This window comes from Podarcis raffonei, chromosome 4, assembly GCF_027172205.1.
Source record: "Podarcis raffonei isolate rPodRaf1 chromosome 4, rPodRaf1.pri, whole genome shotgun sequence".
Taxonomy (NCBI): domain Eukaryota; kingdom Metazoa; phylum Chordata; class Lepidosauria; order Squamata; family Lacertidae; genus Podarcis; species Podarcis raffonei.
The window spans coordinates 9,271,053-9,296,294 of NC_070605.1; the positions used below are offsets into that span (position 1 = coordinate 9,271,053).

At 44.8% G+C, this 25,242-nt stretch overlaps 1 protein-coding gene across 4 annotated transcripts in view; it reads left to right on the forward strand.

Annotated features, from left to right (window-relative positions):
* Nucleotides 1-25,242, forward strand: part of FCHSD2 (FCH and double SH3 domains 2) — a 376,100-nt gene that overhangs the window by 89,345 nt on the left and 261,513 nt on the right. For all 4 annotated transcript variants that reach the window (XM_053385391.1, XM_053385392.1, XM_053385393.1 and 1 more), the window contains exons 9-10: nt 18,248-18,370; nt 20,779-20,874. In XM_053385391.1, coding sequence (XP_053241366.1) covers nt 18,248-18,370; nt 20,779-20,874 — 219 coding nt within the window. The remainder of the gene's footprint in view (nt 1-18,247; nt 18,371-20,778; nt 20,875-25,242) is intronic.

Genomic DNA, 25,242 nt, shown 5'->3' on the forward strand with positions numbered 1-25,242 from the left:
CATGCTCAAACCTTTTGAGCGCACACAAACAGCATTTTTAAAAATCTCAGTCTGGTTTTTAATGTATGTCTGTAAAATGGTGTTAAATGACTGAGCTTTTTCTACCCTGTCCCCAGTCATCAGCTGTCCGGTGGTAGATTTGAACTGATCTTTCGTAAACAGTCTGGAGATTCTCCACAGTCTGCAGCATCTATTACATCCCCACCCCTGTGCAGTAGTAATAGCAGGCTTTGAAGCAATGTATGGCTTTTCAGAGGGTTAAACCACAGAGCCTAGGACTTGCCGATCAGAAGGTCACCGGTTCGAATCCCCGCAACAGGGTGAGCTCCCATTGCTCGGTCCCTGCTCCTGCTAACGTAGCAGTTCGAAAGCACGTCAAAGTGCAAATAGATAAATAGGGACCGCTCTGGCGGGAAGCTAAACGGTGTTTCCGTGCGCTGCTCTGGTTCGCCAGAAGCGGCTTAGTCATGCTGGCCACATGACCTGGAAGCTGTACGCTGGCTCCCACGGCCAATAAAGCGAGATGAGCGCCGCAACCCCAGAGTCGGCCACGACTGGACCTAATGGTCAGGGGTTCCTTTACCTTTACCTATGGCTTATTTGTGGAACAATGATAGATCAGAATGAGAAAAGTTTTGCAGGATCTTCGTAATGTATTTGGCTGGTAGGGGTTTAGTTTGGGGAACAAAGTTTGTCCCTGACCAGTCTGCTGTTAACTAAATAGCAGTTCATCTGGCGATAGAGAAGCAACAACATTGCAAGAAAAATCCATAGAGCCAAGGCATGCAGGGCTAAATGAATGTATTCTGCTTTTGGTTTCCCTACCCGCTAGTAGAGAACGATAGCCGCCTTCTGGAGCTGGAGGCTAGATGGATCACCGGACTGCAAAACCTGACACGGAAAAGGTTCGATGAATAGCTGCACTTGGTCACTTAGGTCCAGACTGCATTTGAACGGAGCCAGGGAGGAGTCGATTTAAAGTGGCACAGGGCCTTGACTGCATACACAATCCTTCTGTGTTACTTTTATTGTTGTTAGCCGCTCTGAGCCCAGCTTTGGCTGGGGAGGGCGGAATATAAATACAATTTTATTATTTTTATTATTCCTATTATTCTGCAGTTTTTTCCCAGCAGCACGTAAACTGGGATAGCACAGTTGGTAGAGCATGAGACGCTTAATCTCAGGGCTATGGCTTCGAGCCCCACGTGGGGCAGAAAGCTTCCTGCATTGCCAGTGGGTGGTGGGTGCTGACCTTGAAAGCCCTAAACAGCCTCGGTCCAGTATACCTGAAAGAGCATCTCCACCCCCATCGTTCAGCCCGGACACTACGGTGCAGCTCCGAGGGCCTTCTGGCGGTTCCCTCCCTGCAAGAAGCCAGGTTACAGGGAACCAGGAAGAGGGCCTTCTCGGTAGTGGCACCCGCCCTGTGGAATGCCCTCCCACCAGATGTCAAAGAGAAGAACAACTACCAGACTTTTAGAAGACATCTGAAGGCAGCCCTGTTTAGGGAAGCTTTTAACGTTTAATAGATGATTGTATTTTAATATTTTGTTGGAAGCTGCCCAGAGTGGCTGGGGAAACCCAGCCAGATAGGCGGGGTATAAATATATTATTATTATTATTATCATCATCACTTCCAGCTCTACAATTCTATGATTTTTACCAGCTGGGGCAATACAGTCTTAGAAGATTTCGGAGACTTTTGCCTCCTCATCACTATTGAGCTTCTGCATTTGTGAAACAGGCACTATACTGGGTTTAGGACAAAGCCTGCTGCCTGCCTTCCCCGCTACCCCAGAAGCTCAAATCTCAGTGGCGTCACTAATGACTACCCTTCTGCGCACAGACCTTATTGTGAGCCCCTGTGTGCATTTTGGTGGTGCCTGTGCAGGAGCCGTTGCTTGGACTTTGTCTTGAGGGTGAAATATGAGAACTGAGATGGGCACTCTTAAATCCCCAGAGAGACAACTGTGCAGTGTGCTTTTCAAAATGCCGTTTTAATTATTAATACAGTCTGGGAGGATGATCCAAAAATCAATTTAATGTCACTTTTCCTGGAGACCCTCCATGCCTCTTAATTTCTTAAATTATTTACGTTTTCTCTTCCCCCCCCCCTCTCTCTCTCACACACACACCACTTTGGCACAGCAGAGCATGATGTAATTTTAGTTCTGTCATACATATTTGGAATACAAATGTGCTGGACCAAAAAAGAAGAAGAAAATCCAGTGATCTGGTCGGATTAGTAATTTGAAGCCCAGGATGAGCTTTCAAGGCACTTTGATTTGCAATATCCTTAAATCATAGCTAAGCTGACGTGTTGTTGTTTTTATTCTAGCCTGTGCTTGTCTTCTTAAGTTTCATACAAATAATTTTATAACCTCGGCACCAAATACTTGAGCATATCTGATTTCCAATGAGCAATTTGTCTAGCATCATATGACCAGCGGCAATATTTGAGTCTTCAGAGAATTTCTTTGGGAGTAGACATTTATTTATTTATTAAACTTCTATGCTACCTTTCCTTCAAGGATCACAGGGCAGTTTACAATATAAAAACACAAAAACACACAACAACAAGCAAAAAAATAACCCTTCCCCACACACTGTTTAAAAGGCTATAGATTGTTTGATTAGCCAAAGGCCTGAGGGAAGAGGAATGTTTTCATCTAGGTCACAACCTTTTTCAGCCGTGGGCCGGTCCACCGTCCCTCAGACCATATGGTGGGCCGGACTATATTTTGAAGAAAAAATGAACGAATTCCTATGCCCCACAAATAACCCAGAGATGCATTTTAAATAAAAGCACACATTCCACTCATGCAAAAACACCAGGCAGGCCCCACAAATAACCCAGAGATGCATTTTAAATAAACAGACACATTCTGCTCATGTAAAAACACGCTGATTCCCCGACCGTCCACAGGCCGGATTAAGAAGGCGATTGGGCCGCATCCGGCCCCCAGGCCTTAGGTTGCCTACGCCTGGTCTAGTGCCTAACGGGTCTATAATGAAGGTGCCAGGCGATCTTTCATGGGGAAAGCATTTCCCAAACAAGGAGCCACTGCAGAAAAGGCCTGTTATTGTGTTGCCACTCTCCAGACCTCTCGTGTAGGGGGCACATGAAGAAAGGCCTCAGGTGATGATTGCCAGGTCTAGGTTGGTTCATATGGGGAGAGGTGGTCTTTGATGTGGTGTGGTCCTGAACCTTGACAGTAATGTTGCTTGTACTTTATGCAGAAATGCCCCACCCTTACACTTAGAATGCAGAAATTCAGCTAAATTTCCAAAATGCAACTTTTCCCAATACAGTGGTACCTTGGTTTAAGAACTTAATCCGTTCCAGAAGTCCGTTCTGAAACCAAAGTGTTCTTAAACCAAGGTGTGCTTTCCCATAGCAGTGGGGGACTCAATTTACAAATGGAACACACTCAACAGGAAGCAGAACATGTTCTGCTTCCAAGACAAAGTTCAGAAACCAAAACACCTACTTCCGGGTTTGCAACGTTCTTAGTCCAAGTTGTTCATAAACTAAGCTGTTCTCAAACCAAGGTACCACTGTAAATCTAAATGTTGCTGGGAGGTCAATGGCAAAGTGAATGCTTTGTATGCAGAAGAACCCAGGTGCAGTTTGTGGCATCTCTTGATTAAAAGAATATGGGCGAAGTCTCCACCTGACGGAGCTATAGCCAGCAAGAGTAGGTGGTCTGCATTGGTCTACGGCAGCATCATTTGTTCATATGAGCCAGGAGGGCAAAGAAGGAAGCAACGGGCATGGAAACTGTTCGATGAAGATGTACAAAACTAGCCATCAGAGAAGGGGAGGGAAATTCTTAGTGATCAGTAAGAGATACCGTAGTTTTTGCTCTATAAGAATCACTTTTTCCCTCCTAAAAAGTACAGTGGTGCACCGCAAGACGAATGCCTCGCAAGACGGAAAACCCGCTAGACGAAAGGGTTTTCCGTTTTGGAGGTGCTTCGCAAAACGAATTTCCTATGGGCTTGCTTCGCAAGACGAAAATGTCTTGCGAGTTCCTGCAGGGTTTTTTCCCTCCCCCCCCTTTTTCCCAAGCCGCTAAGCCGCTTAACAGCTGATCGCTAAGCCGCTTATCAGCTGATCCGCTAAGCCGCTTAACAGCTGATCTGCTAAGCCGCTTATCAGCTGATCCGCTAAGCCGCTTAACAGCTGATCGCTAAGCCGCTTATCAGCTGATCCGCTAAGCCGCTTAACAGCTGATCCGCTAAGCAGCTAAGCCGCTTATCAGCTAAGCCGCTAAGCCGCTAAGCCGCTTATCAGCTGATCCGCTAAGCCGCTAATAGCGCTAATCCGCTAAGCCGCTAATGGGCTTGCTTCGCAAGACGAAGAAACCGCAAGACGAAGAGACTCACGGAACGGATTCTTTTCGTCTTGCGAGGCACCACTGTAAGGGGAAATGTGTGTGCGTCTTATGGAGCAAATGCAGGCTGCGCAGCTATCCCAGAAGCCAGAACAGCAAGAGGGATTGCTGCTTTCACTTCGCAGCGATCCCTCTTGCTGTTCTGGCTTCTGAGATTCAGAATATTTTTTTTCTTGTTTTCCTCCTCCAAAAAGTAGGTGCGTCTTGTGGTCTGGTGCGTCTTATAGAGCGAAAAATACGGTACCTCTAGGAATACTTAATCTTGTATCTTGCTTTACCTGGTCACTTCAGTTCTTGGGAGATAAACTCTTTGCCATATGCTCCCAGGGTCGCTCTTGCATCCACTCAGACCTTGAAGACCACGGGGTCCGGACTCTCCCCTCTTTCGGGACGCTGCTTCCATTTCAGATTTGTGCAATCTCCAGTGCACAATCAAGAACACCTTGTACTGTCCCAAACTTCGGAACTTGGGAACAAAACAGATGTGGCACAGCATGTTTTTCCTTTGTTACGAAAGGATCCATGGGAGGGCTGCTAATTTTGACTGAAGGACCAGCACTGGGGCAGGAGAAGGGAGAAGAAGCAGAATGTTTAGCCCTCTGCGGCCCCTGCTACTTAATTCCTCCATGTGCAGCCCCAAAGTGCTGTTAGCGCCGTTTTTGCTAAATGAAAATCTCTGACATTATTTCAAGATGGTTTTGCACCATTTAATTACAATTATTTGATTCTAACCTCGGTGTTTCTCTTGTACTGCAACTGCGATTTTGCACGTTCTATCTCTTTGTCAGATTATTTTTTCCAAGTCCAGGAATTTGTGCTGCGGTTCTTTCCTATCGGAGGGGCAGCTGCCCACTGATCTGTTTGACAGTGTGCTTGTTTGATGCCTGACTTGTTTTGCTGGAACGGATCCAGTTCAGAGATTGTACACGTTAATTGCTGCTGACTTGAGGTTTTCTGAGGAGTTGCTTCTGTTGATGCATCTGCCATTGCTGTGACCTTCCCATTGTACAGATGGGTTGTGATTTTCCTTGAAAGCTTGCTATTCCATTCTTGTATCATTTTCCGAAACTGTTGGGGGAGGTTAAACGCAGTACAGGCTTCATTCCTGGGGTGGGGTGGTATAAGAATCTGCATTGTTGCACTCAGGCCTAGGCTGCGGGATCTATTGTCTTCTGCAATGTCCTGAACATCTCAGTTTTCACAGTTGCACTGGAAATCTTGGAAATGTGTCCTTGATTGCTGCTAAAGGTTAAAACAGAATCTGAGGGGACGTTGCAGCTGTGCCAAGACAATGACGGCTGCCTCTGGTCGGACCCAGCCTCCTAAACCCTACGGAATTATTCTCCCTTGGATGTCAACTGGGCATTATTTCTCCATTTGATGTACAGTATTTACTGGTCCAGGGACGTGGGTGGTGCTGTGGTCTAAACCACTGAGCCTAGGGCTTGTCAATCAGAAGGTCGGCGGTTTGAATTCCCGCGATGGGGTGAGCTCCCGTTGCTCGGTCCCTGCTCCTGCCAACCTACCAGTTCGAAAGCACGTCAAAGTGCAAGTAGATAAATAGGTACTGCTCCAGCGGGAAGGTAAATGGCATTTCCGTGCACTGCTCTGGTTTGCCAGAAGCAGCCTAGTCATGCTGGCCACATGACCCGGAAGCTGTACGCTGGCTCCCTTGGCCAATAAAGCGAGATGAGCGCCACAACCCCAGAGTCGTTGCTCGGTCCCTGCTCCTGCCAAGCTACCAGTTTGAAAGCATGCCAAAAAGTGCAAGTAGATAAATAGGTACTGCTCCAGCGGGAAGGTAAACGGCATTTCCGTGCGCTGCTCTGGTTCGCCAGAAGCGGCTTAGTCCTGCTGGCCACGTGACCCGGAAGCTGTCTGTGGACAAATGCTGGCTCCCTTGGCCAGTAAAGCGAGATGAGCAGCGCAACCCCAGAGTTGTTCACGACTGGACTTAACTGTCAGGGCTCCCTTTACCTTTACCTTACTTATTGGTCTAGAGTATAAGGACCTCATGTCTTCTGCTTCCGTATTCTTGGAAGGTGAAGATTTTGTGTGTGTAAAATCTGCTGCTCACCTCTTGGAAGGAAAATGGATCCTGTGACATCATTGTGTGTTCATGTGTGTGTGTGTGTGGAATGCCTCCTTTCTCATTACAGTGAGCTACAAATGAGACCCTAGAATACACAATCACAATATCCTTCAGATGCAGGTCTCATGAATCCAGGGTAGTCTTTTGTTTCTGCAAATGTTCCAGGCAGAGGACTTCGCAGCTCCGATAGTGGTCAGAGAACTGCCTAGAGAGTTCTGGTTATGGGGCTGCATGTAGCTGTGATTAATAAATACATTAAAAGTGATGGTGTGATATGACTAGAGAGTGTTGGACTTCAGCCAGAGAGATCAGGCTTCAGGTCTTGGCTTATCCATAAAACTCCATATATATCTCAGCCTAACCTACTGCACAGGGTTGTTGTCAATCGGAGGACTGTGTGCATTGCCCTGGAATCCTTGAAAGAAGAGCAAGGTCCCAATAAACAATAGTTACAGGTAGGTAGCCGCGTTGGTCTGCCATAGTCGAAACAAAACAAAATAAAATAAAATAAAATAAAATTCCTTCCAGTAGCACCTTAGAGACCAACTAAGTTAGTTATTGGTATGAGCTTTCATGTTCATGCACACTTCTTTTTTATTTTATTTTATTTATTTTAAATAAACAATAAAAGTCAAGTGCTGCTATAACAGCTGCCCTAACACTCCTGCAGTTTTCACTGGTAAAGAAAGCACCGTCATAATCGGTGTGGAATGGGACTCAGCTAGTATTTTTAGCTCTGTTTTACTTGGATAACCCAATTCGGGTTGCAGTAGGGAGAGAACTGCCTTCTATCTAAACCTTGAAAAAATAAAAACAGTAAATTTTGTTTAGCACAGGCATAAAATACCAGCACTACTTCTGAACTCCCAAGCAGAAACTGTGTATGTGTGTTGCAGTGTATCGACTTGAGAGATATCATAGAAAAGGCTTTGCATATGGCAGGTGTCCAAAGCAAATAAGCTTATTAATTATATTTTCCTGGAAAATGTTTGCTTAAGTATTTCTCCCCACACCCACCCAAGAATATGTTAAAGCAGGCCCTGTACAGAAGAACTGTCTCCACAAGGTTTTGAAACATGCTAGAAATAGTATCTCACGTGAGTCTTTTTTGAATTTTTTTTTTGATTGAAAGCTAGAAAAATACATAATTATATGTTCACTAAATGTGAGTCTTTATACTTAGCTGTGCATAAAATCCCGGATTTACAGTTGTTTTGGTGAATTATGCTGTTGGCCTCATAAATCACATTTCAGACAATAGGTTGTATCCAATGTTGCTGTGGCGCCAGTGGAACCAACTTCTGCTTGCGCAGAGGGGCTTACCCTCTCCAGATGGGGTGACCCTCTGGAGCAGATTTGGGGTGACGTGTGGGAGGCAGCAGGGGAGAGGAGAGGAAAGTCCTGTTGTCTTAGCAGGGCTTGGCTCATGCAGAACTGGTTACAACCCAATGCTTGTGTTGAAGAAAGTGACAAAAAGAAACTGCGATGGTCTGCATAACATGGAGCTGTTTAGAGACTTTGATTGACGAAATTACCATCAAATCTGGGGCGTGGGGAACCATTATTGTGAACTTAACAGGTAGCGTCACAAGTCAGATCTTCTACATAGTCTTATAGCCCCCCTCCCCAAAGTATGTACTATTAATCATGTTTCAATTTTTTTAAAAAACGAGAAGTATAGCCCAGACCTTTTGAGATACAGTCATACCTCGGGTTCAAGTAGCTTCAGGATGAGTATTTTCGGGTTGCGCTCCACGGCGACCCGGAAGTAACAGAGCGTGTTACTTCCAGGTTTTGCCGCTCGTGCATGAGCAGACAGTCAAAATGGTGTCACGCGCAGAAGCGGCAAATCGCGATGTGCGGACGCGGGTTGCATTCACTTCAGGATGCGAACAGGGCTCCGGAACGGATCCTATTCGCATCCAGAGGTACCACTGTATCTTAGAGAGGTGGCCCGATTTGCTCCTCTTCCTTTCTGTTTGGCAGCTTGCAAAATCCCCTGTCTTCCTTCCGTTCCCTGTTGATTTATCTCTCTGCTTTTGTTTGTGGCATTTTAGGGGTAATGCGCAATGCTGCCCCCCCCCCCGGGGGAGCGGGAACCTTAAGCTGCAGGTTCTTTGTGCATTCTAGACAGAGGGCAGCTTACAGACAGACTGTGAGGTAGTCTCAGCTTGGTCAGGCAGGTTCCTTTGGGGTGTTTGCTGCGCAATAGTTTCTAAATACTGGAATTCCGGGCTCCTTGAATATACTGCATGTGCCCAGATGTTGCAACAAGTATAGGAAGAGGCCGTCTTGGTATCCAAGCTGGCAAGTTCTTTCCCCACAGAGGCTTGTTAGAGCTGCTTTTGGGGCACATGGGCCTTTTAATCTGGAATGATTTTGAGCGGCTTCATCGAGTGATGGAAAAATGCAGGCTTAAATGTTTCCTAGTTATAGTGGTTACTTTTTGTGTGCTTTGGGTGTTTCGTTTCTTTGACATGGGTGGAATTGAATTCATTTGCTTAGGGAGCCAGCCTTGAGGGTGAGTAAGAAGGGAGGTGAGTTTAGGTGTGGATGCATTTGCAAAACAGGGGAAAAAGAAAGGCCATCTTCATGTGTACTTTTTGGTGCAGCCCAACATGTGCTGAAAGTTCAGTGTCCCCCTCCTTGTTCTACAACCCTGCCTCCCTCCCTCCCTTAAAATACAGTGCCACAAAGGACCTTTTTGCCTTTTCCAAAGCCCTGCCCTCAAGAAAATGAGAACTGACACCAGCCAGTCCCATCTGTGTGTGCTTCCAGAATCATGCCTTAACCTTTAGTAAGACGAGCAGTACTTCGGAGAGCTGGGTTCTGTTTGGTACTAGATGAAAGGTGAACAAGATCTGACTGCAGAATGTTGGAACCAGCTCCTTTGAGATGTGCCAAGGTGGAAGGAGGCTGCAAAGTTAAAGCACTGTAGAGTTAAAGCTTCATAACATCTAAAAAGAAAAATGGTGGTTTGTTGGCTTCTGGTGGCTAAAGAGTAAGAGGCGAGCTGTCTCAAGGAATTCTTTGCATTTTTACATACTGTGAACTCTTCAAATTGTGGTGGTGTTTCCCCAGTCAGATGCTTCCTCTTTCCTCTCTGTACTGTTCAAATCTTCCTCTGTCTCTAAATCAAAAGACGATGAGCAAGTTCATAGTACTTCATTCCCTTGGGACATTCATGCAATCCAAAAGAAAGCATTAACCAAATAGTTTTATTTTTGTTGTGGGCTTAGTCTGTGTGTGGTTTTAGTGCTGGCTGGCTGTGAGATAAGCCCCAGTTCCTCACTCCCCTCCTGTTAAAAGGCCTCATCCAGCAATCTCTCTGCTTCTCATCTTTTCTGGGTTAGCGAGCTTGTCCTGAAGGGAAGGAACTTGTTCCTGGAGAGCCAGCAGCTCATTTCTCATTGGAATTTTGTGCAACAGGGAGATAGCTGTATATGTGACATACAGTAAAAAGAAAGAAAGATAATAACCTGGAAATCCCCCACATGCCTTGCTTGCATTTCACTAACGTACAGTAATTAATTTTCTAATTTTAATTGCTTTATTTAGAGGGAGGGTTAAATCAAGAAAAGGAGGGGCAGAGGAGCGTGCCCTGAACTCATTTGTCTGTCAGCTCAGGTTTTTAAACTGTGTAATACATACTGCAGTCCTTTTCACAAGCCCCTGGGATTTGGTGGTACATAAAACAAATTATTTAAAAATAAATAAAATAGATTCACTATAAATCTTCAATGGGTTATATATTTCCTCTTTCCCAAAGGGGTGTTTAAAACACACACACACACACACACACACACACACGTGTCATCTTCTCCATTTCATTTCTTCTCTTTAGCCTCTGCTGTGACAGCCCCTGTTCCCTTACTCAGTCACAGCTTGGTGGCATAACGTATTCTTTCATTTCTCCCCGATGCGTAGATTTCAGAATTTATTAACTACTTTTACAGTGCCCTGCATCTATCTATCTATCTGTCTATCTTATCTGTTTAAAATGCAGCCCATCCGGTAGGAGTTCATGGTTATTTCTCGCAACGGTTTTGACATTGATTTCACAAAGGCAGTTTTGTTGTTCTTTGCGTTACTGAATGTTGAAGGAAGCCCGTCTGAAACACCCTGCCCTGGATATGAGAGCAGATTGCTGATAACCGGGTGATTGCATCAGTCTTGTGGCATGCCTTTCAAAAAGACCCATGTGATTTGTCAAACAGGTCATTTCTAGACTTTGGGGGTCCAAAGGAAACCTTAGCCTTTTATAATGTGTCCTCACCACTATTGCTACCACATCCCTACCCATCTTTCGTATATCTCTTTTCTCCTAAGAGGCAAAATATTGTATTTGGTCTCCAGGATCTGTCTGAAACAATTAGGGGAGAGGCTGTCCTTGGCTTGGCTGCTTGCTTGCCTAGAAGCCTGGAGCAAACACCCCATTTGCCTCCTCATTGATCTGCCCCTAATGTTAGTTTGTAAGTTAACAGATTCCAGATCAGAATGATATTCCGGAAGTGTTCTCCGGTGAAAGACAGAGCAGCTATCAGGATTAAAGATAGGGCTAGAAACATGTTTTGAAAGGTGAGAAATATCCGGTAATACAGCTTTGCTAGCATTGCAGACTCTGATCAGTACTGGACACGGTGTAAAACATCTGAGTGAAACAGATTCTCCCTAGTGGATTTAGAGAGAAGGGAAATGGCTTGGTCAACAGACAGGATAGCTCTTCAAGGCTGCATGAGAGAGAGGCAGGGAGGGAGGGAGAGAGAGATGGTGGATGGAACAAAAGAGACTGAAAATGGGTATGCTATTTATCTATACCTATAAATCGGTTAAAAAAGACCATCTTGGGTGCTTTTTTTTGTGGCTTAACATTTTACCAAGCAGAGGAAATTTTAGAAAAGAACAACACCTATTGCTTTTTACTGTCCCTAGATTTTCAGTTGTTCAAACATCTGCACTGGCTGTCAATCTGCTGTCAAGGCAGCTTCAGTGTCCTTGTGTTCACTTACAAAGCCCTGAGCGACTTAGGTCTGGGTTGCCTTAGGCACCACCAGAACCCAGAACAGCTCTATCACTGAAATCACCTGTAGGAGCATCACTGATTGTCCCCAGTGAATGAGGCTCATTTGACATCAACATGAAACTGAGCCTTCCGTGTGGCTGGCCCGGTCTTGGGGACTGCTCTTGCAGTAGAGATTCACCAAGCACCTTCTGTGTTGACCCTCAAATGCTAGCTTTGCCACCAGGTGACAGTTAAGGAAAACGTTTTCCATGCTATCTCGTGATCTACTGTAATTTTTGTGGGTTTTTAAAATTGTATTATAAATATTTGTCTTGAGATCATTTTATGACACTTCAGAGGTATGTATGATTGCAGCAATTCCTCTGATGGTGTGCATGTCACCCACACAAAGGTCTCTTATTCTGAAATGATAAAGTTGGATAGGAGCTTGCTAGAGTGCCTTAGGGACGCAGGTGGTGCTGTGGGTTAAACCACAGAGCCTAGGACATGCCGAGCAGAGGGTTGGCGGTTCGAATCCCCACGACGGGGTGAGCTCCCATTGCTTGGCCCCTGCTCCTGCCAACCTAGCAGTTCGAAAGCACGTCAAAGTGCAAGTAGATAAATAGGTACCGCTCCGGCGGGAAGGTAAACGGCATTTCCATGCGCTGCTCTGATTCACCAGAAGCAGCTTTGTCATGCTGGCCACATGACCTGGAAGCTGTACGCCGGCTCCCTCGGCCAATAAAGCGAGATGAGCGCTGCAACCCCAGTCGTCCACAACTGGACCTTATGGTCAGGTGTCCCTTTACCTTTACCTTTAGAGTGCTTTAGGTATGGGATAGCCCGTCTTAGGAACTAAATGATTGCTGGAGTCCCTTGCAACTGTGTCTCCCTAAAACTCTAAACTTTTGAAATAATACCTTAAAATGCTTGAGGGAAAATAGTATGGTCTCCAAAAGAATCCCACCTATGGTGCAGTCTGTGACTAGATGCACACTTTTTTAAAGTCTTGATTGTCTGAAGACACTTGAGGTTGAAATATCTCTAAAAGGTGAAGCAAGTATTTGTTTTAGTTTGGGCCGCAAACATGCCAGTTCAAAGTGCTCCAATCTTTCCATTATAAGGCACTCTTTTCAGTTGCCCAGAAATTGACTGTCCGGGCTCAAATTTTCCATAACAAATATGTACCATTAGGCTGAACTGCTTGAGTTTTCTGCCAAAAAAACCACTAAAATTCTAGCTTGTAAGTGATGTGTGAGGCTTTTGGTTTGCTGCAGGGAGGAGCGTCTAAAATATGTAACAAATACACTTTTGCTAAGAGCCCGAATTGCTGTGGAATGCAGCTACTAGCAGTGAGCTTTTCCTGTTCATCCTTCCTAAAAGAAGAAAATGTTGGCCACCCCTCATATTTTCTGCTAGTCGGAGTGTTGCTGCTGATCTCAGCAGAGTTAAGGTATGTTAAGTTCATTATTAATGTCCAGAAACTGTTAAACTGGAAATTCCATTAAATACAAAAATTGTCCTAAGCAGTAACAGTTCCGTTGACATGGTAATAAGATCAAGACTGTGTTTTTCAGGATTATAAATCTTTTCCTTCTCGTTATTTGAGCGGTTTGCTCGCTGTGTAGTTTGCCAGGCCAGTCTTAGGCTGGTGTCACACCACTACAGCAATACATGGTGCTGTAGTCACCTCATGTTGTGTCCCTGCCCAAGTATAATTTGGACAAAAAGCAGGTTATAGGGACAGAATGAGAGAAGCAGGCAGAACAAGAGGCTTCTAAAACCCTAGCACAAAATTGTGCACACTGAGTGCTGAGGCTCATCGCCAAGGGGAGTCAGCACAATAAAGGTTTGTGTGGTACCATTTCTTGTAGAACGTTGAATCATGTTACACCAGTGCAGGTATGAAAATACATATATGAAGCAATAGGTCCTAGAGAGTAAAAGATACAAGACAGATGCCTTTTTAGTGAGCGTTCGTCTGGTGTGAGTTTGCCAGTTAACAATTAGAGAACATTATTTTTCTCTTAAGCCAGGGTGTTTCTGTAACTCGAAAGCTTGCATGCTCTTAAAAGGAATGTTGTTGTTGTTGTTTAGTCATTTAGTCGTGTCCGCCTCTTTGTGACCCCATGGACCAGAGCACGCCAGGCACTCCTGTCTTCCACTGCCTCCCGCAGTTTGGTCAAACTCATGCTGGTAGCTTTGAGAACACTGTCCAACCATCTCGTCATCCTCTGTCATCCCCTTCTCCTTGTGCCCTCCATCTTTCCCAACATCAGGGTCTTTTCCAGGGAGTCTTCTCGAATAGGTTTGATGAAATATATAGATAGAACGTTTGACCATGTGATGCCACTTTGTCCATTAGGAGAAAAAGGTAGTTCTTCCATTGGAGCTGGAAGCAGAATCATGCACAGGGCAGTATGAATTCTAGGATTGTCCCTGTGATTCTAAGACTTTATAACAGAACTGCTATCCTGTGCATAGTTGCTCTTATGCAGCTGTTGAAGATTTGAGCAGGAACTTTGCCTATGTCAAGGAGGAAAAGCTGGAAAGCACATTAAAACAGCATTTGAAGTCATGATAAAACAGTACAAGTCCCACTGGAATTTAAGCCTGCTGTTAAAAAAAGAAACACCTGCCATTTCTCTTGAAGCTGTTGGTTTCGCTTCCTGAAAGTCCTATGGATTTTTGAAACCCCAAACCACTGATGATTGGTTCTGTCTCAGATTTAGGAAGCAGGTAGTTGATGCGGTTAATATTATACCGCTTGATGAAGCTCTTATCTTCCTTAAACTCTTAGCCTTCCTCTAAATGAGTCTGTAGAGCAGCAGTTGTTTTAAAAGCAAGTAGTGTTCACGTACTGGGGTGGGAGGTGGGGAATCCAACTAAGTTAGCAAATACATTTGCTTTGCTAATGTTTACTTCTTTAGTCATTTGTACAAGAAATTGTTCCTGACATAAGCTAAACTTGTCGTTTAGTCGTGCCCGACTCTTCGTCACCCCGTGGACCAGAGCACGCCAGGCACTCCTGTCTTCCACTGCCTCCCAGAGTTTGGTCAAACTCATGCTGGTAGCTTCGAGAACACTGTCCCACCATCTCATCCTCTGTGGTCCCCTTCTCCTTGTGCCCTCCATCTTTCCCAACATCAGGGTCTTTTCCAGGGAGTCTTCTCTTCTCATGAGGTGGCCAAAGTATTGGAGCCACAGCTTCAGGATCTGTCCTTCCAGTGAGCTGAAGGCTGATTTCCTTCAGAATGGATAGGTTTGATCTTCTTGCAGTCCATGGCAGTCTCAAGTCCATGGGACTCTCCTTCATGGATCACTGCCCTTGCTGTGGCGAAGGGGCTTGAATAACTCAGAGAAGCTATGAGCTATGCCGTGCAGGGCCACCCAAGATGGACAGGTCCTAGTGGAGAATTTTGACCAAACGTGATCCACCTGGAGCAGGAACCGGCAAGCCGCTCCAGTATCCCTGCCAAGAAAACTCCATGGACAAAGACAACAGGCACATAAGCTAAACTAGATAGTGTACTTTTAACTGACTTAGTCAATGGGCTATGCCTTGCAATAATCTCATCCACTGCCCTAGAAGCTTCCGTCTATTGCAGGTCTCTGATTCTATGATGTCTCTAAGCATGCACCTTTTTCCCCTATATAAATTGTAGAATTGTAGAGTTGGAAGAGACCCTGAGAGTCATCTAGTCCAACCCCTTGCAATGCAGGAATCTCAACTGAAGCTTCCGTGACAGATGGCCACCCAACCTCTGCTGCCAATGTCTGCCACTCATTCCTAAGGGGAAAGAGTGTTTGAGATGCCATCATGGTGATGTGAACTCCCATAGCCTCAACGCATCCTGGCATGTGTGCAGAGAATCCTCTTTGCGGGGGTGCCCTGTTACTTAGATGCACAGAGGTGCTGCATCCCCAGAGGTTCATGCAGTGCACATACAATGCGCCTCCAACCCACTCTCTGTTGCAGCCTTCATAATGACCATTATTATTATTATTATTATTATTATTATTATTTATTACCCCACCCATCTGGCAGGGTTTCCCCAGCCACTCTGGGCAGCTTTCACCGAATCTTAAAAACAATACAGCATCAGACATAAAAAACTTCCCTAAACAGGTCCGCCATCAGTTGTCTTTTAAAAGTAAAATAGTTGTGTATTGCCTTGACATCTGTTGGGAGGGTGTTCCACAGGGCAGGCGCCACTACCAAGAAGGCCCTCTGCCTGCTTCCCTGCAACTTTGCTTCTCACAGGGAGGGAACCGCCAGAAGGCCCTCGGAGCTGGACCTCAGTGTCCGGGCTGGACAATGGGGGCGGATACGCTCCTTCGGCCCTCTGCCTTTTGTTATATAATGTGAATGGTTTTGTGGCCAGTCAAAATCAGCCATTACAACCCTGATGGAAGTGTGATATAAATTACATTATGCCTATTCACACATTGTTAGCTTTTTCCTTTCTGAGCAGTTCTCGGATTTGCACTTAGCAAGTAAGTTTATATTGCTCCTAAGGCGCTCCCTACCATGGCTGTATACTTGCTTCGTATCTCTTGCTTGCCGTGAATTAAAAAAATCTTTAGAGTCCCTGCTTTATCTCAGCTGGTTACAATTAAAGCAGTAGTTCAGTTCATATATGCTGAATGTCAGCGTGAATGTTCTCCTGTTTAATTAACTTCTCACATGATCCAGGGATGTGTTGACAACCACTTTACACTGAACTTGAGAGATACCAACATATTTAAATGCAGTAGGTGAAATGAAAAAGCTGCAAACATGCTAGCTACGGATAATTCTCTTGCATATCTAGAAATAGCACTGCATACATTTTCACTTTGACAACCTCCGGTAATTCTCTGCAAAGTGGCAGAAGCTATCGCAATGGGCATAGGAGTAAGTGAGGGAGTCAATTTTATTGTATGTAGCCAAAGGCCTTTACAATGGACGACAGAGAATAAAAGGGAAAACCTTCTTCTTAATTCATACAATGTAACCTGTAGCAGTTTACAACATAAAAAGGAAATTTACAACATTAGATTTTAAAACTGGAGTGCATTCACATAGCTGGAACGGAGCTTCTTGGCTGCCGGTGCAAATTTGGCTACCTGGTGTGTAATATATAGATGTTTCTCTGCTAGGAGTTCAACTGACACTTCCTGTGTGGATTGACCTGGAAGCCAGCTAACAATTGGTGCAGATAGCATGTGATGACCTCTACCTGATTGTATCCATTTATACATTTGCGATCCATATGGGGAATTTCCCGATATCTCCCCTCTAAATATGCCAAGGAATCTTAGTTCTACAAAGGCCCTGCATAGTTATGGGAAGGTCAGAGTCTCAAGGTAATGGGGCCTTGAGTGATTGGCCTTAATTTGAGGGTACCAAGTTAGAGGAACAGGTGGCAATGATGGTTGCTGTCTTGGTTGGCATCCTGGTCAAAAATCCAATTTCTAAGGCCGCATGATTAAGGGGTGTTCTTTTTCAGAAGGTCAGCGGTTCGAATCCCCGTGACAGGGTGAGCTCCCGTTGCTCTGTCCCAGCTCCTGCCAACCTAGCAGTTCAAAAGCACACCAGTTCAAATAAATAGGTACCGTTGTGGCGGGAAGGCAAATGGCGTTTCCGTGCAGTCTGGTTTCCATCACGGTGTCCCGTTGCACCATAAGCAGTTTAGTCTTGCTGGCCACATGACCCAGAAAGCTGTCTGTGGACAAACGCTGGCTCCCTCGGCCTGAAAACAAGATGAGCGCCACAACCCCATAGTTGCCTTTGACTGGACTTAACTGTCCAGGGGTCCTTCACCTATTATTTCCTGTGACTAGTCAACTACAATTTATTAGCAATTAGAATCATAGAATCATAGAGTTGGAATAGACCACAAGGGCCATCGAGTCCAACCCCCTGCCAAGCAGGAAACACCATCAGAGCACTCCTGACATATGGTTGTCAAGCCTCTGCTTAAAGACCTCCAAAGAAGGAGACTCCACCACACTCCTTGGCAGCAAATTCCACTGTCAAACAGCTCTTACTGTCAGGAAGTTCTTCCTAATGTTTAGGTGGAATCTTCTTTCTTGTAGTTTGGATCCATTGCTCCGTGTCCGCTTCTCTGGAGCAGCAGAAAACAACCTTTCTCCCTCCTCTATGTGACATCCTTTTATATATTTGAACATGGCTATCATATCACCCCTTAGCCTCCTCTTCTCCAGACTAAACATGCCCAGCTCCCTTAGCCGTTCCTCATAAGGCATCGTTTCCAGGCCTTTGACCATTTTGGTTACCCTCCTCTGGACACGTTCCAGTTTGTCAGTGTCCTTCTTGAACTGTGGTGCCCAGAACTGGAGTATCCTTAAATATTATTACTCTTTCAAGTAAAAGCATTTGTTAAGAAAGCAAATGGTTAATCGAATAGGAATTGTGTGTTTCTTGCAGGGACAATCACTTCTGCGGATGAAATGCAACCTTTCTAAGCTAAATATATTATTCAGACCTGATATCTCCAATATATGTTATAGGTACATCTCCTTTGTGAAAATGCAAAAAAAGTGTTTTTATTAGCCCCTATTGGCTTTTGGAATACTCTTTAGTGCCAGCTAGTGGGAATAGTGGGAATTTCAGTTCTGTTGCGGGATGCTTATGAGCCCAAGATGACCAAGCATGAAGGTGGATAAATGCATTTTATTTAGATAGCGGATATTCACTCTACCATTTGAGCATGAATAGGATTTATCTTTTTTGCTTCTTTTTTAATACAGGCTCTTGATGGGAATGTATGTGATCACCTTAAGGATTATTTAATGGCATTCAGCAGGACTGAATTAGAAGTATGCCAAGCTGTACAAAGCACATTCCAGTTTCTTTTGGAAACTTCCAGTCGGGTAAGTTTTTCAGCAAACTAGTTTTTTTGTCTGTGTTCCAAAATAGTTGTGACAGGGTGGGCCCTGTGACCTTTTTTTCGAAAATGGGAGGAGCCTGAAGAGGTCACAACCAGAGAAGTAGAATACTGCACCACCACAGTGTTAATACAGTGGTACCTCGCAAGACGAATGCCTCGCAAGACAAAAAACTCGCTAGACGAAAGGGTTTTTTGTTTTTTGAGCTGCTTCGCAAAACGATTTTCCCTATGGGCTTGCTTCGCAAGACGGAAACGTCTTTCAAGTTTGTTTCCTTTTTCTTAACACCGTTAATACAGTTGCGACTTGACTTCGAGGAGCAACTCATAGAACGCGGTGTGGTAGCCTTTTTTGAGGTTTTTAAAGACTTTGGTGATTTTTGAAGCTTTTCCAAAACTTTCCCGACACCGTGCTTCGCAAGACGAAAAAAATCGCAAGACGACAAAACTCGCGGAACGAATTAATTTCGTCTTGCGAGGCACCACTGAACTAGCCACCATGAAAAGGGGGGGGGGGCAGAGAGGCCAGCATTATGGAGATGGCCAGCGCTTGGTAAGGTAGTGATTTAACACTTAATAGTGAGCTTTAAATGCAGGAAGTCTGAGGTTCTGTCCGTGGTGTCAGTTAAACATCTATGGTGGCAGAGCTGAGAGACATGTCTTCCTGCAACAGAGGATAACTGCTGCCAACCAGATTAAGCGCTGGCTGGCTGGCACAGTGGCCTGAATCTATATAAGGCAGTTTCATATACCTGGGAATAATTCGGAGCAAAAACCTGACACCACCACTCCCTACTCCATTTCTTACAACAGGGATGTCCAACAGGTCGATCACGATCTACTGGTAGCTCCCTGTGAGGTTTTGGTGGATTGCAGTCGATCGCTGGCTCCCTTTCGTTAGTGGTGGTAAAATCTGGCTCAACGTTGACCTGAACCCCTAAAAAAAGGGACTTTCCTCCCTAAAAAAAGACAACAACTTTGCCCTGAACCCTTAAAAAATGGGACTTTCCTCCCTAAAAAAAAAAAAATGCAAGAGCTTTGACCTGAACCCCCCCAAAATGGGGTAGATCACTGCCATTTTTTTATTCTGTAAGTAGATCACAGTCTCTTAGGAGTTGGCCGTCCCTGTCTTACAACAATAGCATTATCCCTTTGATTTGGAGCTCTGCACTGTTATCAAAGTTGGCCTGGAATTCTCCAAGTATAGTTGAAAAGCAGTTACAAGTTCTGTAACTGTTTACAGTGCAGTTACAATGCTGCTTGAGTAATATTTTGCAGCATTGGTTTTTCCTAGGGTATGTTTATATAGTCTCCCTTAGCTGGCAGTTTCAATCCATCAAATGGATTTATCCATTACGCATCACCTCTGCTCTGTCCAATCACCTCTGCACAGGACTGTAGTTGTACAGGCCACCCAGGCCAACTGGAGGAATCCACATAAGACTTTATCTGCATTGCATTTGATACTGATGTGGTTAATCCACCCTTGCTGTCTGTGAAATGTTTGGATATCCCAAGCTCATGATAGTTTAATCCGGCTTCTCTAGTCTCTTCATAAGCCTTTTGACTTTCTGATACTACATTTCACTCTTAATGTTCTGCGGTTTCTAAAAATAGAGATATAAATAACAGACACTTACAACTCCAACCCAATTTACAGAGTCTTAAGAATTAAAATACACCCTGATAAAGACGGCGCACACTATTGAGCAGGTGGCTGCATTGGATTCTGGGATCATACATGTGTTCTTAAGTTTTCTGAATAACGTTCCCATTTAAGATCAATATGCATTACAGCCCTGCATACATTGCAATTGCATGTATTTTGCTGCAATTTCATCCAGTTTGCTGCTGGGCCAGGTTTGAGGCATTTACATTAATTCAAAAATCCCTAAACAACTTGGACCCAGAGTACCTTAAGGATGGCCTGGTTCCAAAAGCTCCAACTTGAAAGGCTGAGATCCTGTGATCAGGCACGTCTTGTGTTTTCCCTTGTGGCCCCCCAAGGTTCAACTGGTCTTCACTCAGGGCCAAACTTTCAGTGTGGCAGGCTCAGCTCTTTTGAACCCCCTACCACTAGAGGTTGGGCAGGAACCGTGTCTCCCTTTCTGCATATGTCCTGTGAAAACTTTTTTTGTTTAGACAGGCCTTTACAAAATGTTTTTGGTTTTTTTTAATCCTGTAAGTATTCATTGATGTTTTATTGGTATTTTAAATGATGCTCTTACAGCATCTTTGTTGATTTCGTTTTAAATGTTGTATTGCACCTTGCAGAACATCTGGTGTTGGCTTAACTATTGCAGTGTTACAGTTTCTTCAATTTTTCTGTCTCACACATTCTCTCTTTAATATCAGGGATTAAATGCCTGTAAATGTATTCATTGTCTCTTTCAGGTAGTGCGAGATTACAATTTTCAGCTGTTCTTGCAAGAGAACTCCGTATTTCATAAACCGCAGTCCTTCCAGTTCCAGCCTTGTGACAGTGACACCGTAAGGGCATTTAAAAAAATACGTTAATTCCACTCCTTTGTTCAATGCTTTGAATGAGCCACAATCCAGGGAAGCTGCTTTTGTAAGGGGAACAAGGTCTACGCGCAAATAAATTGCCGTGTGTAGTTGTCTGCCTGGGCATGACCCAAGAAATTCTAAAATCCATACTTCTGCAGGGAGAAACACACTGATGTGCTGTCCAAGAGTTTTGCAACCTCGCATAGCCTTTTTAAGCCTTTCTTCAGCAGACAGGGAGCACTGGATTGTGACCCAGGTGTGCTAAGGTGCGCTGAGTCAAGTGTGCTAAGCCTGTTAAAAGGAGTGGCCTCAAGTGCACATAGTTGCTTTGGACAACAGCAAAATTTATTGAGTGCTACCCCTTTTCAAGGGACGCGGGTGGCGCTGTGGCGTTAACCACTGAGCCTAGGGAGGTTGGCGGTTCGAATCCCCGCAATGGGGTGAGCTCCTGTTGCTCGGTCCCTGCTCCTGCCAACCTAGCAGTTTGAAAGCACGCCAAAAAGTGCAAGTAGATAAATAGGTACTGCTCCGGCGGGAAGGTAAACGGCGTTTCCGTGCGCTGCTCTGGTTTCGCCAGAAGTGGCTTAGTCCCGCTGGCCACATGACCCGGAAAAACTGTCTGTTGACAAACGTCAGCTCCCTCGGCTAGTAAAGCGAGATGAGTGCCGCAACCCCAGAGTCGTTCATGACTGGCCTTAACTGTCAGGGGTCCTTTACCTTTCTACCCCTTTTCGAACATTCAGATCCCATGAGTGGTGGGAGATTGGGATTATACCAACCTACCCCACTCAAGGTGTATCTTCCTCACCCAATACTGCACATTCAACTTAATATATCCATAGGGACCTTGGTGTCTAGAGCCCAGCACGAGTTGTTCCTGTTGGCCCCACACAAAACTGAGCTGTACAATAGATTGTATTCTATTCGTGCCATTCCCTATGTCCAACATGCAAATGTTGTATGGGGTGAATGCATGATGAAAGGTGAGGCCGGATGGCGCAGTCCCATCCCCTCCCGCATGTAGGATTTGAGCAGTTGCACTGGTGGGTTAGAATTTGAAGCTTATTAAGACATCTGTTCATTTAGACACATTTTTAGAGTATGGTAGCAGAAGGGCTGGGACGTGGGTGGCACTGTGGGTTAAACCACAGAGCCTAGGACTTGCCGATCAGAAGGTCGGCGGTTTGAATCCCTGTGATGGGGTGAACTCCCGTTGCTCGGTCCCTGCTCCTGCCAACCTAGCAGTTCGAAAGCACGTCAAAGTGCAAGTAGATAAATAGGTACCACTCTGGCGGGAAGGTAAACGGCATTTCCGTGCGCTGCTCTGGTTCGCCAGAAGCGGCTTAGTCATGCTGGCCACATGACCCGGAAGCTGTACGCCGGCTCCCTCGGCCAATAAAGCGAGATGAGCGCTGCAACCCCAGTCGTCCACGACTGGACCTTATGGTCAGGTGTCCCTTTACCTTTACCTTTAGAGTGCTTTAGGTATGGGATAGCCCGTCTTAGGAACTAAATGATTGCTGGAGTCCCTTGCAACTGTGTCTCCCTAAAACTCTAAACTTTTGAAATAATACCTTAAAATGCTTGAGGGAAAATAGTATGGTCTCCAAAAGAATCCCACCTATGGTGCAGTCTGTGACTAGATGCACACTTTTTTAAAGTCTTGATTGTCTGAAGACACTTGAGGTTGAAATATCTCTAAAAGGTGAAGCAAGTATTTGTTTTAGTTTGGGCCGCAAACATGCCAGTTCAAAGTGCTCCAATCTTTCCATTATAAGGCACTCTTTTCAGTTGCCCAGAAATTGACTGTCCGGGCTCAAATTTTCCATAACAAATATGTACCATTAGGCTGAACTGCTTGAGTTTTCTGCCAAAAAACCACTAAAATTCTAGCTTGTAAGTGATGTGTGAGGCTTTTGGTTTGCTGCAGGGAGGAGCGTCTAAAATATGTAACAAATACACTTTTGCTAAGAGCCCGAATTGCTGTGGAATGCAGCTACTAGCAGTGAGCTTTTCCTGTTCATCCTTCCTAAAAGAAGAAAATGTTGGCCACCCCTCATATTTTCTGCTAGTCGGCGTGTTGTCGCTGCTCTGGTTCGCCAGAAGCGGCTTAGTCATGCTGGCCACATGACCCGGAAGCTGTACACTGGCTCCCTTGGCCAATAAAGCAAGATGAGCGCCACAACCCCAGAGTCATCCATGACTGGACCTAATGGTCAGGGGTCCCTTTGCCTTTACCTAGCGGAAGGTCTAATTAATCTTTGCAACTGTACAACAAAGCTCTGTAACCGATCCCAGTGTTTTCCTTGCCTTGTGTGTTCTCCTTGTGTGTGGTCAGCCCTTGCTTATTGCCCTTTTTTAAGGTTTTAGGTCCTCAAAAAAGCTTCCTAAATTAATTATTTTATGTTGAGAATAATTCGTAAATACAGGGGAGGCTGGGAGGGGTTTTGTAAAAATTTATCGTGTTTTAAGAAATGGTTGATAATGGGAGATATTTTTCCCCCAAATCGTACTGTCTCCCCAAATATTTGCAGAGGTTCACATTAAGCAAATAGCTCACCAGGTGGCTAAAGAGCAGTTTTCTGTGCTTCTTACACCAAGGTAATAGAAAGTTCCAATTTAAGCAAAGTGTAAGTTTTTTTTTTTAAAAAAAAGTCCTTTCTTTTTGCAGATTTTTGATAAACCATAGTTAGCAAGGGGGAAGGGATCTTGGTCTGTGCTGCATTAGGGGTAAGCCTTGTTAAAAACAACAAACGTGCCCTTGAAATTCAGATGTTTTCTAACTTCGTCCTCAACAAAAGATAAGTTAATTTTGTATCTCTGACTATCCCAGCACATTGTTTACATCAAGTCCAAGGGTATATAAAAGGCAGTGGGCTGAGTTTTCCCTGACTAACCATATTTGCCTAATGGTGTTTGCCTTGCAGTTCTAACTGGTGTGTGTGTGTGTGTGTATGTGTTTGTGTGTGTGTGTTTTGTCCTTGTGCAACCTTTGACATTCAGAGTTTTAATGCCGTTCAGCTGGTGGATATTGAGCCTTCACCTGTCAGTGCTCTGAGAATGACCTTAGTAGAGGTATATGGCAGCATCTGCTCTCACCATTTACTGTCTCGTGGTATTGCTGATATGCATGATGACAAGGACTGTTATGGTGCAATCTGCTTCCATGCCTAAAGTGACAAACGAATGCATAACGTGTTAAAAACCAGATTCCTACTGTCAAGATCTCAGAACTGAACTAAATTCTCGGAGGCCTGCTTAACTTTACTGGACCAAACAGCGCACAATTTATAATAATTCGGAATTTTGAAGTGAGATGTCAATGCACCATCTGATATCTAGAGTAGCTTTACATAATCCTGTGACCAGAAGTGCCCCCTTCAGCTCCATGTACCCTTCTGGGAAAGCGGAATAAAACTATGGGTATCTTACCATACTCTTGATTTCAGTTAAACTAATTAAGATATTTATATGTCATTTTTCTGCCTTAATTGCTAAAGTGCCCGAGGCAGCATACTTCAGCAGCAGCAGCAGCAGCAAACAAATATTATTAAGATAGCAGAGGACAGCAGACAAAAATAATTCATCTGCTAGGACATCCTTCCCCAACCTGCTGCCCTCCAGATGAACTACAACTTCTGTCATCCCATGCTGCCTGGGATCAGTGCGAGTTGTAGTGCAAAACATCTGGAGGGCACCAGATTGAGGAAGGCTGCCCAAGGGATTAAAATACCTTAAGCTGTAGCCAAAAGCCATCTTGAACAATAGTCATCGAGTGGTCCCTGGTGCAAGGTATTGCACAGAAAATGCCCTCTTAAGCACTCCATTTAACTTCATCTTTGAAGGTACAGTGAGATACAGAAGGCCCCGTAATTAACTTGTCCTAATCTTCAAGGGACGTGGGTGGCGCTGTGGGTTAAACCACAGAGCCTAGGACTTGCTGATCAGAAGGTCAGCGGTTCAAATCCCCGTGACGGGGTGAGCTCCCGTTGCTTGGTCCCTGCTCCTGCCAACCTAGCAGTTCAGAAGCACGTCAAAGTGCAAGTAGATAAATAGGTACCACTCCGGCGGGAAGATAAACAGCGTTTCCGTGCACTGTTCTGGTTCGCCAGAAGCGGCTTAGTCATGCTGGCCCCATGACCTGGAAGCTGTACGCCAGCTCCCTCGGCCAGTAAAGCAAGATGAGCGCCGCAACCCCAGAGTCGGCCACGACTGGACCTAATGGTCAGGGGTCTCTTTAACTTTAGTCTTTTTTTTAAAAAAAGATATTTATTAAATTTTCCAATTTTTTAAACAAACAAACAGAATGTATTCAGATACAGTACTTGAATTTTTTCTTTGGTTTTCATT